Here is a 17,798-nt window from a genome sequence, read left to right on the forward strand (position 1 = left end):
CTACTTTTCTACTTTGACCCTGTGGGTATCCAAAGACCACATTGGCCTCTGTTGCAATTTAGAGGAGCCACAGAGGTGCTAAAATTATGCTGGCTGGAATGGTGCTTTGGAGACCATTTTGCTGACCCCAGGGTTGCTGGAACACACTCCAGCTACGTCACCACATGTCCCAAACTTGCCTCTGGAGCAGAATCAACTGGTGGAGAGCTAGCTGGCTTTATCTCTAGGGGATTTCCCTATGATAGGAGTATTTCCAGTGGCTCATTTAGGATAACTTAAGTTTCACTTGTGCTATTATGATTCAAAGAGAATTTAGTTTGGGGTGCCGGTTTGGCCACTACATTCTGTTACATATGTCATTCAAGATGGTTTGAACTGTGTTAGCATAGAGAAATTCCTTCTGCAAGTTATACCAGTGTGTATTCTGTCTGTCTGGAGTAAATATGTGGCTTCTTCAAATGCCTCCTAAATCTTGGTGCTGGCAAACTGATACTGATGAGCTGTAAGGTCAAAGAAAATGGCACACATTTTGCTTAGTACAGTGTGTGCATAATTCTCTCATACATTCTCCTAATGCCGCAGACTGCTTAAGTTGGAAGGTATTAAAAAAAAAAAAAGTAGACTTGTTAATAGTTTAAACTATACTTAACTAGATTGTAAACAGGAGTCCAACTATTTGAGATTGGTCTACGATGGCAGCCTCCAACCTTTTCTTTAAATATGTGAGTTTGAGAAGTGTTTATCATGTGAACTTCATAGATGATGCACTGATCAAAATGATCATAGCTTTTTTTTTTTGTAGATATGTATGGTTTTGTAAAGTGTCTGGTTAACTCCCTTGGAAGCACCAGCACATGTTGTATAGTCTCTGCAAGCCTTTCATAATTAGGCTTGGATTGGATTTTTGTCAATGCATATGGATTTCATAGTAAACACACAAACTGATGAAAACATTTATTTCCACTGATTGAAATTTACAAATAGGCAAAGTAAAAAAAGATGCTTGAACTTCTTAGCATTTGATTTCAAGGATGTTTAATATATATTTTCATATGTGATGTTGATCCCTGTAATTTTGTGCCACTGAAAATCTAAATCGATAAAATTTTGGGGGAATAAAGCTTAAAAATCAACACCTTCAATTATACAAAGAAAATTAAACTTGAATTCTGTCAAGACTGTTCATAATACATAGTTCATATCTGGAGTAGAAAATACTTGCACATGGGATGTGTGTAAATATATTATGGCTGTTGATTTAATCACAGTTAACTCTCACAATTAACTCTAATCATGATTTTAAAAAAATTGATCGGTTTTAATCGCACTTTTTCTACATTTTCAAATACATTGATTTCAATTACAGCACAGAATACAAAGTGTACAGTGCTCACTTTATATTTTCATTACAAATAATTGCACTGTAAAAATGATAAAAGTAGTATTTTTCAGTTCACCTCATACAAGTACTGTAGTGCAGTCTTTGTTTTGTTTTTGAGTGCAGTTATGCTACCAAAAAAAAATCTACATTTGTAAGTTGCACTTTCACAACAATGTAAAACTTCACAGCCTACAAGTCCACTCAGTCCTACTTCTTATTCAGCTAATTGCTAAGACAAATAAATTTGTTTACATTTACGGGAGATAATGCTGCCCGCTTCTTGTTTTTGTCACCTGAAAGTGAGAACAGGCATTCGCATGGCACTGTTGTAGCTGGCATCACAAGATATTTACATGCCAGATGCTCTAAAGATTCATATGTCCCTTCATGCTTTAACCACCATTCCAAGGGACATGTATCCATGCTGATGACTGGTTCTGCTCGATAACGATCCAAAGCAGTACAAACCAACGTATGTTCACTTTAATCATCTGAGTCAGATGCCACCAGCAGAAGGTTGATTTTCTTTTTTGGTGGTTCAGGTTCTCTAGTTTCCGCATCAGAGTGTTGCTCTTTTAAGACTTCTGAAAGCATGCTCCCCACCTTGTCCCTCTCAGATTTTTGGAAGGCACTTCAGATTTTAAACCTTGGGTCAAGTGCTGTAGTAATCTTTAGAAATCTCACCTTGGTACTTTCTTTGCATTTTGTCAAATTTGCTGTGAAAATGTTCTTAAAACGAATAACATATGCTGGGTCATCTGAGACTGCTATAACATGAAATATATGGCAGAATGCAGGTAAAACAGAGCAGGAAACATACTATTCTCCCCCGAGGAGTTCAGTCAAAATTTAATTAACGCATAATTTTTTTTAATGAGCATCATCAGCATGGAAGCAGGGTGCAGAGCTACAAGGGGAAAGGGGGATGGCTGAGTGGGGGCACAGACACATGGATATGAGGGAGGGGGACTGGCTGAGGGGATGCTGGGACACACGGGGATAGGCGCAGATGTGCCTGACTGAATGGGAGAGGCTAGGGGTCAGCCAGGGTCTGCATTGGGGATGATCCCTCCCTGCCCGCCCCCCCCCCCCCCCAAAAAAAAAACTATTTCATACTTTTCCCACCCATACCCAACAACCCTGGCTCCTTCCCAGCAGTTACTTCTCTCTCCCTCAGCTCCTCCATTACCCCTGACTCCCCCAAGCCTTTGCACTGCTTCTGAGGGGTGCAGGAAATACTGCTCTCTACTGTAGTTTAAATTATTACTCAGTTCTATATTAATATGCCTAGTAAGGAATCTATTTGTCAAAAAAACATTTCCTGAATCTTTTTTGTTGTCTGTGTTCTTACAGACATACTTGCTGACAGGTATTTTGAAATAATTTACCAAAATAATTGAAACTGGTATGATTACATTGCATATTTTATCAAAAACAGAATTGTAAAATGTGTGCAGAATTTTTCATTTTTGGCGCAGAATTCCCCCAGGAGTACAGCCTGCTGTGCACTCCATAATGTTTGAGGCTATGGGTGAAAAGTTTCCCCTGGTGTCAGGTGATCCACCTCCACGCTATACAGCTGATTTTGAGCAGCCAGAAACCAGGGCTGTTAAAGGGGCACAATTGGAGGCTATTTGAACCAGGGAGGCTTTGAGGCACCATTTTGACAAAGAGCTCCAATAATGTCTTTCTGTACAGCACTCTACCATGCCTTAACTTGCTGCCTTGCATGAAAACTTTAATTCCTAACCATGATTTGTACTCAGCAAATGATCAGATTGCCACTGTGTAGTAATTCCATCAGCAACCACCATGTGTAGGAGACAAATAAAGATTGGTTATCTTTCAGAGTATGTTTTTATTAAATACTAATTAACACATGCACAAACGGCTTGGTGGGAAGGGAGAAACAAATGAAGGGCAGTATAACACATGCACAAACGGCTTGGTGGGAAGGGAGAAACAAATGAAGCTGTGTGCAGTTGCTATAATTTTGGAAGCTGTCCAAAGGGGTGAACAGGATACCGAGACAGGTTGGGAAGTTGCAAGGAATGTGTGAGAGGAGTTGGAGAGGGCATGGAAAGTAGTTCTCTATCGGCTGCAGGGGGTGCTGAGCAAACATGAATTCTGCCTGAAGTTTGACTAAGGACTTCAACATCTCCATTTTCTCCTCCATAACTTTTATCATCTGCTCCTGGCCCATTAACATTCACTCCTGGCTCTCCTTTCTGTCCTGCCTGGCTATTTATTTTATAATTTACTTTTAACGTCTTTCTCCACGCCCTGCGTTCTTGTTTTTCGGCTTCCGAGAATTTGAGCACCTCTCAAAACACGGCCTCCTTGCTCCTACTTTGTTGCTTCCTTATCTGTCGGCAAAGCAGGAGAGTTTTGTCGGCGGAGCATTGTAGTGTGTACACTTCCACTGTTTTGTCAACAAAAGCTGACTTTTGTCGACAAAACTCTATAGTATAGACAAGGGCTTAGACTGAAACTGAATTGTTTTCCTTTCGGTAATGCTAACAATACCTAGCACTTGCAGCCTTTACAATTCTAATGTAACAAACACTAATCCACACAACACTTCTATGAGTAGATAACTTTTCATAGCCCATCCTGCAAGCTTGAGCAAACAGATGGACTGGGTTTTTCAGTGTTACATGATTTTTTTTTTCCTCTTTCTCTCTTTGTAGTGTCTGGGGATGGAGAGTCATTGGTAAGTCTCACTTTAACAAGATTTGAAATCTCTTACGATATGTTCGTCCTAAAGCTCCCCTTCCTAGGCTTTACTCAAATGCACACATCAGTGATCACACACAGATTTCTCTATTAGTCTGACTTTTGCCCAATAAGAAATCTGAGCTACAGCTTGATTTAAAATAACATACTTACATCATTGGCCCCAGCACTTCTGTATTACAACAGCCCTTCTTGGTAAGAGATCAAGTTGGCCACAGGATATCCCTGAACCATGATGAACAGCATTTATGTCCGCAAAGTGTTGCGTTTCCAGTAGTAATTCTCTAAAATCCGATTGACTTGCTTTACAGGATGAAGATTCAGAGTTTACTTTAGCCACAGACTTTGAAATTGGGCACTTCTTCCGTGAAAGGATAGTCCCTCGTGCTGTGCTTTATTTCACTGGGGAAGCAATAGAGGATGATGATAACGTATGTATATTGCTCGCCTATCTTGTATGTCTTTCTCTACATAAAAGCTGCCTATTATTCTTGTGGCTGAAATAGTAAATACCATTACTTTCTTGAGTGAAATAAATGAAAAAGCAGATACACTGAACTTGCTGAATAGGGTCACATTGCCCTTTTTTGTTAAACCTTCCATTGACTGCCTGGGACTTCTGAAATCAGGGAGAGGGTTCTTTTGGACAAGGCAACAACCACAGTATCTTTATTGTTGTAGCCCACAGAACTGAACCAGGCCGTGACTCTGCTTGCTGAGCTGTAGCAACACATTTGATTGGACTCTGAAGCAATATAGCATCTAGAATTTGGTTTTCTTGAGTGGGCAACTTCACACTTTTTTGGAGGAAACAGGAGATACAGCATTTAAAACACTAGCTCAAGGCAGAAGAGAAGGCTTCTGGACTAAGGAAGGATTGGCCTTTCTTTAAAGATGTGTGTATTTCTAAACTATATTGCCTTTACCAGTTTGGTTTAGGCAAATAATTTTAAATACTGCTTTGAAATGAGAATTTTTTTTGTAGTATCTTGTCTTCAAACAAAGCCAAATTAAAAAACAATGTAAAATCACTTATGCTGAATACCCCGATGAATGCAGCAGAAAAGAACACCAGTATACTGCTTAAACTTGCATTAGTATAAATATACTAGTCACAAGATGGTAATAGCATCCTTTATTCGTAAATTTCTTGCTCTTAAGTTTATCCTTAATGCTGCTTCAATGTTCAGTTTGTTTTAAAAAATGTACATTACCCAAGAAGCGCATTCATTATTTGTATTTATTCCATGAGTTCAATTTGTAAATTAAAAGTAGGGCTTATGGCTCCTCCTTTACTTACTTACTTATATTCTCTCTGTCTATATAATTTCTGATTATACCCCAGTCACTGTCTTGCTGAGCTGAGGCAAGTTGTGAGTGAAACTGCATATCTTACTAGTAGACACATGTCTGAAAAGCTATATTGCAGGATTTGGTGTCACCCTTTTTCTTGATATAAGATTAAATGGTAATTGTCATGGAGGCAGCATTGTTTAGAGGCTACAATGAGTGGGAGAATGGGATAAACTGGGAGTTGGGAGACATTGATTATAGACTTCGGATGTTGTCACCAACTCTGTGTAGGATTTGAAGTAATTCTGTGTATCCCCTTCCACACCTGTAAAATGGGGTTAGTGCTTTAGAAGGTAAATAAAATGTTTTGAGATTATTTGAAGAGTACTCTAAGTGCTTGCATTTGCTATGCCTATTGTAGCTAATTGCATAAAACATTCTGCAAACCTAAACGTTTTATTTTTGTTTTAGTTTGAAGAAGGAGAGGAAGGAGAAGAGGAGGTGAGATGCCTATTGTGTCGACTGTAGATCACTAATCCATAGTCTCCTTTCTGAAATAGAAATATCTAGCCCCATATAGGACAAACGGCTGTGTGTATTTCATAGTGCCATGTTCATACTCCTCTACAAAATAGTCGTCATAGCTTAACGTTAAGCAGCTGTAAAATCTATACAGATTCTAATTTTTGCCGTAAGTATATTCCATAAAAGCACACATTCCAATTATGTCCAGTATCTCAGAGCTGTATTATCAAAATACAGTTGCAACTCTTTAATATTTGACAAAGGAGTAATTGATTGTCACGTCCATTTTTTTAACCATGACTTAAATGTTGAAATTGTTTTGTGGGCATATGTGAAGATTGCATTGCACTGAAAAATCTTTTGTGTACCGGTTTACCAAGTTAAACCTTGGGCTGTAAGGAAGGCTAATGGGAAACACAATCGTAGTTACACGCTGGGGAGACACACTGGACAAGACTTGTGAACAGTCTGTTTTAACTGTTCCAGGGATGAGGCTTGGTCCTCTCGGAAATTAAATACATTCTTTTAATTAAGAATTGTTATAAAGGGTTTAATTAGGTTCACAGGCAGTTTTGCATTATGGCAACCACTGTGATCAATTTTTTCCAGTGTTACCAGAGCACAAACATAGTGATGATAAGCTCTGTACAAAATCTCTGCACTAAAATGAATATAAAAGCAACATTGGACAAATCAGTGCCTTTGACAGATATTAATGATTTGCTTTTTTGCCCCTTTCACCATGATGTGCTTGAGAATCTTTTTTTCATGAAAATGCCATGGTAATATGACCTAATCAAGTACTGGAATGCAGTACATCACCAATTCTTAGACTGGTGGCCTCCTTTTCCCCTGCTTCCACAAGAGTCCCAGTTTTTTGCAGTGAAAAGCTTTAACTCTTGTAAAAGCAGATGAGAAAGAGCTAGCCTATCTGCCTCCATCAGGATACAACAACTTGAGGTTAGACATGTGCAAGAGGAGGAACCGAAAGGATCCAGGTGTAGTAAAGAAGCATGTGCGTGGGGTACATGACTGTTCAAAGAAACAGATGAGATAAGGGTTGAAATGAAGAAACAAAATCAGACAGATACACTAGCTGTTTTTTCCCAGAAGTACAAAACTCAGAATTGTGTTGCAGGCACTTTAAAAAAATAAATAAATAAATAAATAAAAAATCTGTGCAATTGCAGTACTTCCACAGGAATGTTGAATTCAGATCCACACTGACATTTGAGACTTTCTGGACCAGATGACTGGTTGTCTCGTCCAATCCAAGTAGATTTATTTTCCACAGCTGACACACACAGGAATGCAATAGAAGGCACTGTATAGTTGGCTTTGTGCACCGTAAGCAGTTGCTTTAATCTGATTTTTAATTCCTGTTAATCTCTCTTCCTTTTATCACAGGAATTGGAAGGTGAAGAGGAGGGAGAGGAAGAGGAGGATACAGAGAGTGAGCCTAAGGTTAGTTTTTTGTTTGGGCATATATACTTATAGTACATTAGAATTGTACAAAGTGTAACCATGAACAACGTATCAGTATACTATGTTATCATTCTCTTCATTCCTGTTCTTCTTCACTTTTTGTATTGTGAAGGGAATTAATTTCTGAACTGCAGGTTTTCTTAAATATTCTCCTTAAGTTATAAATTGCATAAATAATAGTATTTATTAGACCTGTTAACTTACCTACATTGGGGAGCAGATGTGATTGATGTTTACCACTTTCCTATGTAAAATTAAAGGTGAATATTTAAATATTTGCAAAGAAACCAATTTACAGGATGTGTAGGTAGAAATCTTATACCAGTTTGAAGTCTAGTTTTAGAATGAATTAATGTTTCTGTGACAAGTCTGTTTGCTAGCTCCATCTATTTTTCTCCTATAGTAACTCTGCTCCTTTCTTTGTGGTTGCCTTGCTGAATCCCACACACTGCCATCATGTCATTGTGTTTAACCAGAAGAAAAGCTGAGAGCTAGTACAAAATATAAGGCTTAGTTTAAAACTCAGTAAGATATGGGCACTGCTCCCCCTTTTACCTAGTTTTCAGCCATAATTCAGTCACCCGGACAGTTAGCAACTAAAGGTAATGAAAAGGGGGAGGAGACTGTTCTATTCATTTTGCTATTAAAGTAGCATCTTTCCATTTCTTTAATGGCAATAAGTATATAAAACTTCCAATTTGAGATCATGGGACTGATACACCAGGCCTTGCAGAATTTATCACAATATGCACATTATACTATTAAATGCTTTTAGCCTCCGTGCCAGGAATCAATCCGGTCTCTTGTAATAAGTATTAAAAGAAGTCTGTACTCTTGATGAAATATTTCTTTGAACAGGGAAAGAATAGTACTTGCGGAAACAATATTTCACACTCTGTTTTCATGGCTCTTCTGAATAGAGTAGCTGGAGGGCAATGATGGGTGAGCTGAGAATTAAAAATCATTAGTACTGGAGTAGTGGTGTCAAAGATACTTCAGGGGAGAATCATACCAGTCACTGTATTCTTAATTACAGTGGCCATACACATTTGCAGTGCTGTAGATCTGTATTCAATAGCATGCCCTGTGGAGTGTGGTATTCTGCAGAACCATGTCTTAAGCTATCTCGGAACATTGTGGTTGTTGCCTCCTGTATAATTTTGTACATTTCACTTTCTTTCATGCTGACAGTTCCTTTCAATTTTTTTTCCATTTAGGTGTAATTTAAGTCTGTTTATCATTCATACATTTCTAGGTAAGGTGGAATTCCATTCATACCTAACTTCCAATGTGTAGCACATGCAATGTGGTTTGTTTATAGCTACCTTTCTGGTTTTAAAATAAAAATTAGGCGAAACTGAGGTTTTAGGTCTCATTTGCAGTTCAGAAAAGTGTAGAGAGAAATATCTGTGGCTGGATACCCATGAATGGTATCCTAAGAATAGATTTGTATCTAGATTATCTCCTTGCCTCCCTGTTGCAAGTTTATGCTTGCTTTGTAGCACTCCAAGGTAACATTATATACTGAACATACAACATTCTCAGGACACAAGTTATACCTCTGAGACTTGTCACAAAGATATTTTCCTTTGTATCTGGGTTTATACTGTGTCTTTTTAGTGTGACTTTTAGTTGGTTTTCATTGATTGCAAGTGTGTTGTAAACACAGATTTAACACTCTCCTCTAGTTTAATCCTTCTCAACTCTGGTTGAAACTCTCCTCATGAGTCACTGACTTATTCTGAATCTAAGTATTTTATCTATAATCAATCTCTGCTGTCTCTGACAGCTACCCACTTCTCCAAGAGATCATCTTCTTTCTTGGGCTTCCATGATTCTTTACTTTCCTGGTTCACTTATCCTTCTTTTGGTGTCGCTTTCATTGGATCCTCTTTCTCCTGTTCTCCGGTGCTCCCTTCTGCCCCCTCGCCCTGAGTGATCTTGTCTGCTCACATGGGATTTTTCTCTCATCTACCTGTTCCCCCTCTTTCCTAAGGCTTGTGCCTTTCTGTTTTTGTTTCCTCATAGCTGCCCTGCTGCTTTCCAAAACACATGACAAACTGGACTCGTTCCTCCTACCGTTCTCCCCACACCCTGGATTTGACTATGATTTATAACTCCACTGTACTTACTATCACTCAGCTTCGAGACTGAACTTATCTTGTGATTTGTTCTCTACAAATCTAATTGCTTTCAAAACCAACCCCTACCCCCACTGCCAAAACTCATTCATATTGTATTCTCACACTCACCTGGACTCCTCAACTCTCATCTCCCCATCAGTCGCTCCCCGTCTTTCAGAATAAAACATAAAAGATTGGCAAGGCTCCAATCCTGTCAGTACAAAAAATTTATCTTCCATTTCTCCCATCTTATCCCCTTCACTTGGCCAACTCTTCTTGCTGCCTTCCTTTTTGTTCACTCTCTGTTCTCTATGCCTGGGAAGGCATTACCATTTCTGTGCACCAAGAATCCTTGCTCTCCTTCAGCTCTCTCCTCCTAAATCCACTTTTTGCCTGATTGTCCACTGACGTCCATTCCTGTCTACTCCTCCCTTCTTACATTGCTCATTTGCTATATAAATATCAGAATATGCTTGATTTTCTTGCTTTGATTTGCTTTTTTTGTTGCCTACTCACATGTCCTAAGTTTGTCTAGTTTAGATTGTAAAGTGTTCAGGCAGAACCATGTCACTTTAACTTGTGTAAAGCAGTGTGCAAAGGGTTGGTGTTGTATAAAGGTGTTAGATTTAGAAAGGCTGTATAAGTAGCCAATTAGTTGTCTTGTAACTGGTACAGTGTGCGCCTTGGAGGACCCTTGTCAGCTTACTGGTTGAAGGAGTGAGTATGATGTCACTGAGGGGAGAAGGATAGCTCACTGGCTAAATTCAGATAACAAGCATAGTTCTATCAGTACTCCAGGGCTGAAGTCTCCCCTCCTGAGAGGATGACAGTTGATGCTTCAGAATACTCCATCTTCAAAGCAACCTTGGCAGAAGCCTCCATTACTAAGCAGCAAACCTGTTTTGATGACCTGTGAAAGATGTCTTCCATATATAGGATGAACAGAACCTTCAAGAACTCCCATACTCTAGCACAGTTCCTCACATACACTTCACTGTGAAGTTACTTACAGTTTGTTTGATGCTGTGATGCTTGCTTTTCCTCCGTTCCTTAGGATCATACCTGGGGTGATTTATTGAGGGATAATAGGATCATCCAAGATTTGACATCTTGAGGTGATGTCTGAGCTATGGGGATGGTGGGGAGCTAGTTAACTCTTCTAATGCATAGTCTGGCTTCCAATGATTGATTAAATGCCTGGTTTTCTCCTTGCTGTGCCTGACTCTGACAACAAGTATTTAGTGCTCACTACCTTTTGTTGACCCCACAATAGTTTGGTGGCCAGGTTGCTGTTAAGTGTACAGAAATAAGTGGATGACCAGCTATCAGATATGCATGTCAGTCTAGAATGTGGAACAAAATGATTACTCCATTGTATTACACTGGATGCTTTCCAGAAGCAGATTGGTAAAAATTTAGAGAGGAGGAGTGGAATATTATTTGAATCAACCAACAACATATATTGGTTTTGAGACAGGATAACATTAAACGGTGGTGGAAAGATGAATGACAGCATCTACAGTCAGTAATATCTTTTGAATAAACCTATTCCTAATATGAATCAAAGGATTGGGAATCGAGGCATTGACATTAACTAGCAGAACTTTATAATTAATGAGCAGAGACATTACTTAAAATATTTGCTGGACTTTAAACGCTTTTAAACTACACCCTTTCAGAACACTGAACTGATAAATTTAATCTGCAATGCTTTGGGGATTTACAGAAGCCGGGAAAGCAGTTTGAGCAGGGAAGTTTGCAGTGTCTTGGATCTGTCTTGTTCTTTCCTCTCCTCCCCAACACACTGCAAATTTGGAGCTACAAGTACAGCAGAGGACCACTCCTTGAACATAGAGCTCGGTGACTAACTCAGTCCTGATCTACAGTACACAGCTAGGCCAACGTATGGCAGCTTATATCAACCGAACTATGTCAGTGTATTGGCTACAGCCTTGCTCTTGCCGAAGTAAGTGCCCTACACCACCATAACTCAAACCCTACGTCTCTCATGTTGGTGTAGTTAGGGCTAAGCGGTGTCTCTGTAGACAGTACATTATTTACATTGGTTGCTGGCTGTCATTCTTGTCAATTTCACTGCTCTATGCAACTTCTGGTTAATTGCAATGTTTTACTGGAAATCAATCCCATCCCATTAACATCTGTATTAATAGGATTTGGATATTGGCAGCAGTGTGCCACTTATTAGCAACCTATCCTGGAAGAAAGGTGCCACCTGCAGGCAGGTTTTCAAGGCTGCAGCCAGGGAAGGAAGGTGCTAGGATTTATCTCCTCTGACTGCTGCCTCACAAACCTCCCTGTGACCAGTGCTCAGCACATGCCAGCACTGATTCCTCCTGGTGCTACTGTCCAGCAAACCTGTCTGCATGTAGTGACCACGTAGGAGGTAAGGGGCTGCAGACTTGGAAGGGAGGCTCAGGGCAGACCAGTAGCAGGAAGAAGAGCTGCAATTTGTAACAGCTTCTCAATTTGAGAGTACTGTTAGATTTCTAGGCTGCTACTGGATTCCCAGGCAACTGTATCTGTAACGAAAATCACTTTCCGTCTGCACCTGACAAGGCAAGTGCAACTTAGATGGTTTTATGTGAACCTTAGTACAGCTATCCATGCCTCTGTCATTTCAAGGCTAGACTAGTGTAATGTTCTCTGTGTGGGGCTATACACTGAGACCATTTGGAAAGTGAAACTTGGAGAATATCTCTGTCAGTTTGCTGAACAGAGCCTTAGCTCAGGAGCAAACCACTGGCTGCACTGGTGGAGTTCAAAGAGGAAGGGAAAGCTCTAAATACTTTTGGTCCTGGTTCTTTAAGAGATCACTCTGCTCCCTATGACACTTCAAAAGATGTAGATAGTGCTCAAGTTAAACCAACCCTCCATTCCCCCACATTTGGGTGTGGGTCCCTCCTGGCAGGGTGTTCTCTATGAAAAGGGGGATTGTCTTGGAACCTCCTCGTCTGGGAGACCCACATCTGTTAACCACCTGCATATGCGCGCTCGCTCTCTCTCTCTCTCTCGCTTATTTTTCCATCTGTGCTTGGAGACTGGGTTTAGTGAGGGAGGCAAATAAAGCAATTTACTGTGTGAAATACTGGGGTTTAGATAATTAATATTTCAATTGCATTTAACAGGTAAAATTTTCAAAAGCGCCTTATCTACTTTTTAAAATGGGACTTAAGCTCCTAAGAGCCTAAGAGAGTTCACTGAAAGATAGTGAGATTTAGGTGCTTTTGACATCCTTGTCCAAAGCACTGTATTCCTGTATATTGAAAAACAACTATCCTAGAGATATACAAACAGATTTTCAATGTGATGGTATAGCATGTAGAACAATATCTACGTTTTAACATGTGAAACTTACTACAGAGGGAACTTTTCAATATGTATGCAATTTCATGTATCCTGTTGAAATTAAGCAACAGCATTTTTTTGTAAATGTCTTTATTGCTGTAAAGTGGTACAAAACATGGATAATTTTTATTAGAAAATGTAATACACAAGGGTTTTGTCTTCATGAATAAAACTGAAATAAAATAGTTGTTTGTTTTTCCTCTTGGAAGCAGTACCATCAATACTTTATATTTCCTTTCCTACCTGCTTAAAGGCTGTTGTATTAAAAAGATCTAAAGTAGGATTAAAATATAGTTTCTAAACCATTATAATGTTGTAAACAATCTTTAATTAATCAGTTACTCATTTAAGTGTTTGGGTTAAATTTAGCCAAAGTTTGCAATTCTGATAGTATTAATGACATAATCTATCTTGCTCTTAACTGATGTTTCTGCTGTCTATTTGAAATGGAAACTGCCATCAGTTGACTTGATATTTATCTCAACTACAAAGCAGTTGTTTCATGAAATAGCAAAGAATCCTGTGGCACCTTATAGACTAACAGATGTTAGTCTATAAGGTGTTATATGTTAGTCTATAAGGTGCCACAGGATTCTTTGCTGCTTCTACAGAACCAGACTAACACGGCTACCCCTCTGATACTTGGTTTCATGAAATGTTCTTTATTTCAAAAATAGGCTTTTTTGATGGCTAGGAAGTTGTTCATGTTCTCCCTCTTATCCACATCTAATCAAACAGTAGTACCATGTGATTACAAGTAGTATCTGTCAAATAGACTTTTTAAAAAACAAAACATTTCTTTGCTGCTGTGTTGAGTGTATGAGGATTCCTTCTTGACAGGATAGTCACCTGATGATTAAGGCTATATTAATGCAGATTAATTAACTTTGGTGTCCTTTGGAAACCCAGACAGTTAGGAAGAGGCACTTGGGCACCTGATGATGAATAATGAATGTACATGTATTCTCTATGCTTGCTTTTTTACAATATGAAATGTTCAGGTTTGGAATCGTTAACAAGTATAAATCATTTTACAGTCAAAGTGGTGTCTTTTCTTGAAAGATGTCTTCCTTATAGCTATTTTCCTTCCTACTGTAGAGTTCAACAAAGGCATGTTTGTGTGTGGTTAAAAACCACAAAAAAACAATAAAAACACAAACCCCGTATCTATAGTAGATGCGGGTAATGAGAGAAACAAATAAAGGGAAGTATGTGCTTAGATTAAAATATCCTGCTACATTGTGTGGTAGTGTGAACTGTAAAGCTACGGAGTTGGAGCATTTAATAAATACACCTTTCTTGTTGGGGTTCTCCCACCCCCCCCCAAGGTTGTTTCACTCCCTATGCTGTTGTAGGGCTATAGGTCTTTTACTTTCTGAACATTCTTATAAATCAGATTAACATTTGGCAAGAAGTGCCTGAATGAGTGTTAAACAGTTGAGTAGTTATTGGCTAGTGATGCAGAAGGCATCTGAGGGGAACACAACCTGTTAAATACATTCCATCATCTCCAACAGAGCGTCCAAGACTTGAAAAAACAAGGAATTGATTTTTTTTCAAAAATGGTGAGCACCCTGCATCTCCCATTGACACCAGCACTTTTGAAAACTAGGCCACTTATTTAGGAGCCTATGTGTGGACTTGAGAATTTTTGTTTTTGAAACTCTTCTGTGTTGCCAGAAGCGGGCGACAGGGAATGGATCACTTGATGATTACCTGTTCTGTTCATTCCCTCTGGGGCTCCTGGCGTTAGCCACAGTCAGAAGATAGGGTAATGGGCTAGATGGACCTTTGGTCTGACCCACTTTGGCAGTTCTTGTATTCTATCTACCATTTAAGAACATAAGTATAATAGAATAATCTGTGAAGTGCTGAGCAACTGTATGTCAATGGGAATTGTAGTTAAGCACCTCGTGATTTAGCCCATGTTTACCTGTAGCTTGCCTCCCCAGTAGATACTTTGTGGCGGTAATCTATTTAGTTGCCTATAAAGGATGCATGACCAAATTGCACTGAGTGAACTACCATTGTAGGATTCTTCCTTTAACTTTTTTCTTTTTCCTTTCCAAACAGAAAGATTCCAGCCAACCTGCTGAGTGCAAACAACAATAATAAGGAAATACCACTTCAGAGTGATATTTGAACAACTTGTAACAAATATATTTGGATACCTGGCCTGCAGTTCAGGATATTCCATTGCTGCAGCACAATCTTATTAACAATGCTTAAAATTAATTTGTTTTCAAGTGCATGATTTTCACTAACTTTTTTTTCTTATTTTTTGCTTAACTTGTACAGTGGTATCTTCACTGCATTTGGGAAATATGAGGTTTAAATAAAGCACACTCTACAGCCTTTGGTACACTGTAGCTAAATAATTGTCTGTAGGCTTTCTGATGAGCCTTTTGCCCTATTCATAGGGACCTAGTCCAAACTACAAAGTAAAGACTATCCATTTTCTTGGTAAACATTGAAATTGTGGAATAGCACATGTGCTGAGAAGCTAAATTAACAAATTAAATTAAATTTATGATAGCTAAAACAAATACAACAGTATGACTTTTGCTAGTAGTTCTCCTTTTAATATAAAATTTTCCTGCAACCTACAAATCAGACTAGTGCTTGAGCAGCTTCAAATATATTTATTATCTCAGTAAAGCCAATTAAATTGAAGTAATTCATTAATGGGGATGTCATTCGAGATTTATGTCGTTGTTCATCTTTCTATTTATTTATTCATGTTTGTAAGTACTTTGACTGAATTAGTGCTTTTTTAATAGTTTTTAATATACTTGAAAATATTTTCCTGTTTGCATAAAATATGGGTATTTGTACAAGGAAAATTTGATTTGGTCTCTCTGAAGGTAGTAGACAGAAGAAATGAACATGTTTCAAAATGACAGCTCTTTTGGGGGAAAAATCATAACATATAGGCCAAATTATTGCTGTTGATGGAAATGAGTTGCAGCCAAAGAACCAGAAAATTTCCAGTAGTCTTATTGCTTAAAAGCATGGGAGGGGCTTTCATTCTGAACATATAAATTAACAAAATTTAACTCAGTAAATCCGAAGTTCTGTTTTACTTGCAACATTCAAATTACTCTGTTCCACAGTTTCTTCTTTTGTTTAAAACTCTGAAGTCTTCAAAGCTACCTTATGTTGTGCAGAATTTCAGGTGCACATTTCTAGTTTAAGCATCCAATGCCAACCTCTGGCAGCAGTTGAATAGCAGCTGTATCAACACTGTGACCAGGCATGTAGAGAGTGCTCCAGCCTTACCTTACACATTTGTAACTTAATACAGTGTTTTCAATTTGTACAGACTAGTTAAATATTCTATTAAAGTTGTGAAACATGGAAAGTGATGGCTGTCTTGTTCATTTTTCCTGTATTAACTGAACACACCCATTTGATTTCCTATTTTACATGCTTCTGTATGCAGTATGAAAAGAGATGTGCCAGAAATTTATGACCACCTAATGCAAGAATACAGTTGGTATAAAGTGTTCAGCTTCCTACTCTAAATCCAAATATTTAGAGATGGTTTGAGGCTATTTCTAATGGGCGTTACCCAGGTGTAACTACATTTGAAGTACAGATAACATCATATTTATAACTTCAGATACAAAAATGATACATGCTATTGTAAGGGTTCTATATTTTGTCTTGCTCATTTTCATAATCAAACTTGCTCAGTTTGCAGATTTTTTTTTCTTAATTGCCAAACTCTCACTTTGGGCTCTGACATGCCAGCTGAATATTTTCTTCCAGTCACCAGCAGGAAAGACTCTGGAGGGCTAGTTATTCTCTCATCATCACCTGTCCACTCCCACTATAGACTGAGGTTGCATGGGTGCCAGAGGACACAATTTGATCCACAATAACTTTATTACCAGTGATGCATGAGATGGAAACCCAGCTTGATAGTCCACCACAGCCCAAGATAAGTTCTACTGGGCTAGTAGTGAAGTGTTTACTTGCAAAAGTGAGCAAACTTGATGCACATGAGGAAAAATGAATAAGGAACCATGCAATAGCATTGTTTCTTGCTTATTCATCATGGTTGAAATGTACTTCTGTGTTAAAAATTAGTGAGAGATATTAGGGAGTTCTTTTAAGAAGGATTTATTAGATGGCTCCCAAAAAACCTCATGATTCCACTATCAAGGTAGGACAACTTTGGATAAAAGCCTATCCTGATAGAGTGGCAAAGTGAAGGTTGCAATTAGAAACAGCAATGTAAAATTAAAGTTATGAAATATTGAAAAGGACGTTTAAATACTTTGTCCTTATCTCTGCCAGCCCTGGAATTTCCTCTAATATCTTTAAGTATGCTAGGAACAAAAGAAATCCTGAAATGGTTTAGGCCATTACTAGATCGAGATGGTAAAATTGTTCATGCTAAACACAAGTATGGGTTTTTTTTTTTTTTAATGTTCTGGTTGGCAAGAAGCAGGATGATGTACTCATACAGGTAAGGAAGTAATTTTGATCTGTCAGTAATAAGATGTTAAATATCTGCTAGGAACAAACATTACACACTGTAATCCAGTCACCTCAATCATTTTATCAACAAAAATATTTTTTTAAGACTGACCTCTAAGTCTCTAGAAGGCATTTTTCCCCAGTCCTCAAATTGTTTGTGGTTTTCTTCTGCACCATCTTTTAAAAAATATAGACCAATGTACACAGTATTCTACTATCTGTCTCACCCATGTCCTCTCCAGAGGTGTAAAAATCACCTCCCTCCTCCTGTACATGCATCCAAAGAATTGAATTAGCATTTTGTCTCAGTTGCATAGAGCTCATACAGAGTTACTTGTCCACTCTGCAAGGATTTTAGGGGTCAGTCCCTGCTTTCCAGGATCCAGGGCTCCATTCTGTAGGTA

General features: G+C 38.5%; 1 protein-coding gene across 3 annotated transcripts in view; it reads left to right on the top strand.

The window, feature by feature from the left end:
• The window catches only part of NAP1L4 (nucleosome assembly protein 1 like 4), a 53,211-nt gene extending 36,937 nt beyond the window's left edge, over positions 1-16,274 (top strand). For 2 of the 3 annotated variants that reach the window (XM_039536366.1, XM_039536365.1), the window contains exons 11-15: positions 4,072-4,094; positions 4,429-4,548; positions 5,882-5,911; positions 7,343-7,399; positions 14,983-16,274. In XM_039536366.1, coding sequence (XP_039392300.1) covers positions 4,072-4,094; positions 4,429-4,548; positions 5,882-5,911; positions 7,343-7,399; positions 14,983-15,021 — 269 coding nt within the window. In that variant the 3' untranslated portion in view covers positions 15,022-16,274. Of the gene's footprint in view, positions 1-4,071; positions 4,095-4,428; positions 4,549-5,881; positions 5,912-7,342; positions 7,400-8,637; positions 8,676-14,982 lie in introns of all 3 variants that reach the window. The other variant, XM_039536367.1, reaches the window with a different exon arrangement.
• Positions 16,275-17,798: the final 1,524 nt, after the last annotated feature.

This window comes from Mauremys reevesii, linkage group 4 (genome assembly GCF_016161935.1).
Source record: "Mauremys reevesii isolate NIE-2019 linkage group 4, ASM1616193v1, whole genome shotgun sequence".
Taxonomy (NCBI): domain Eukaryota; kingdom Metazoa; phylum Chordata; order Testudines; family Geoemydidae; genus Mauremys; species Mauremys reevesii.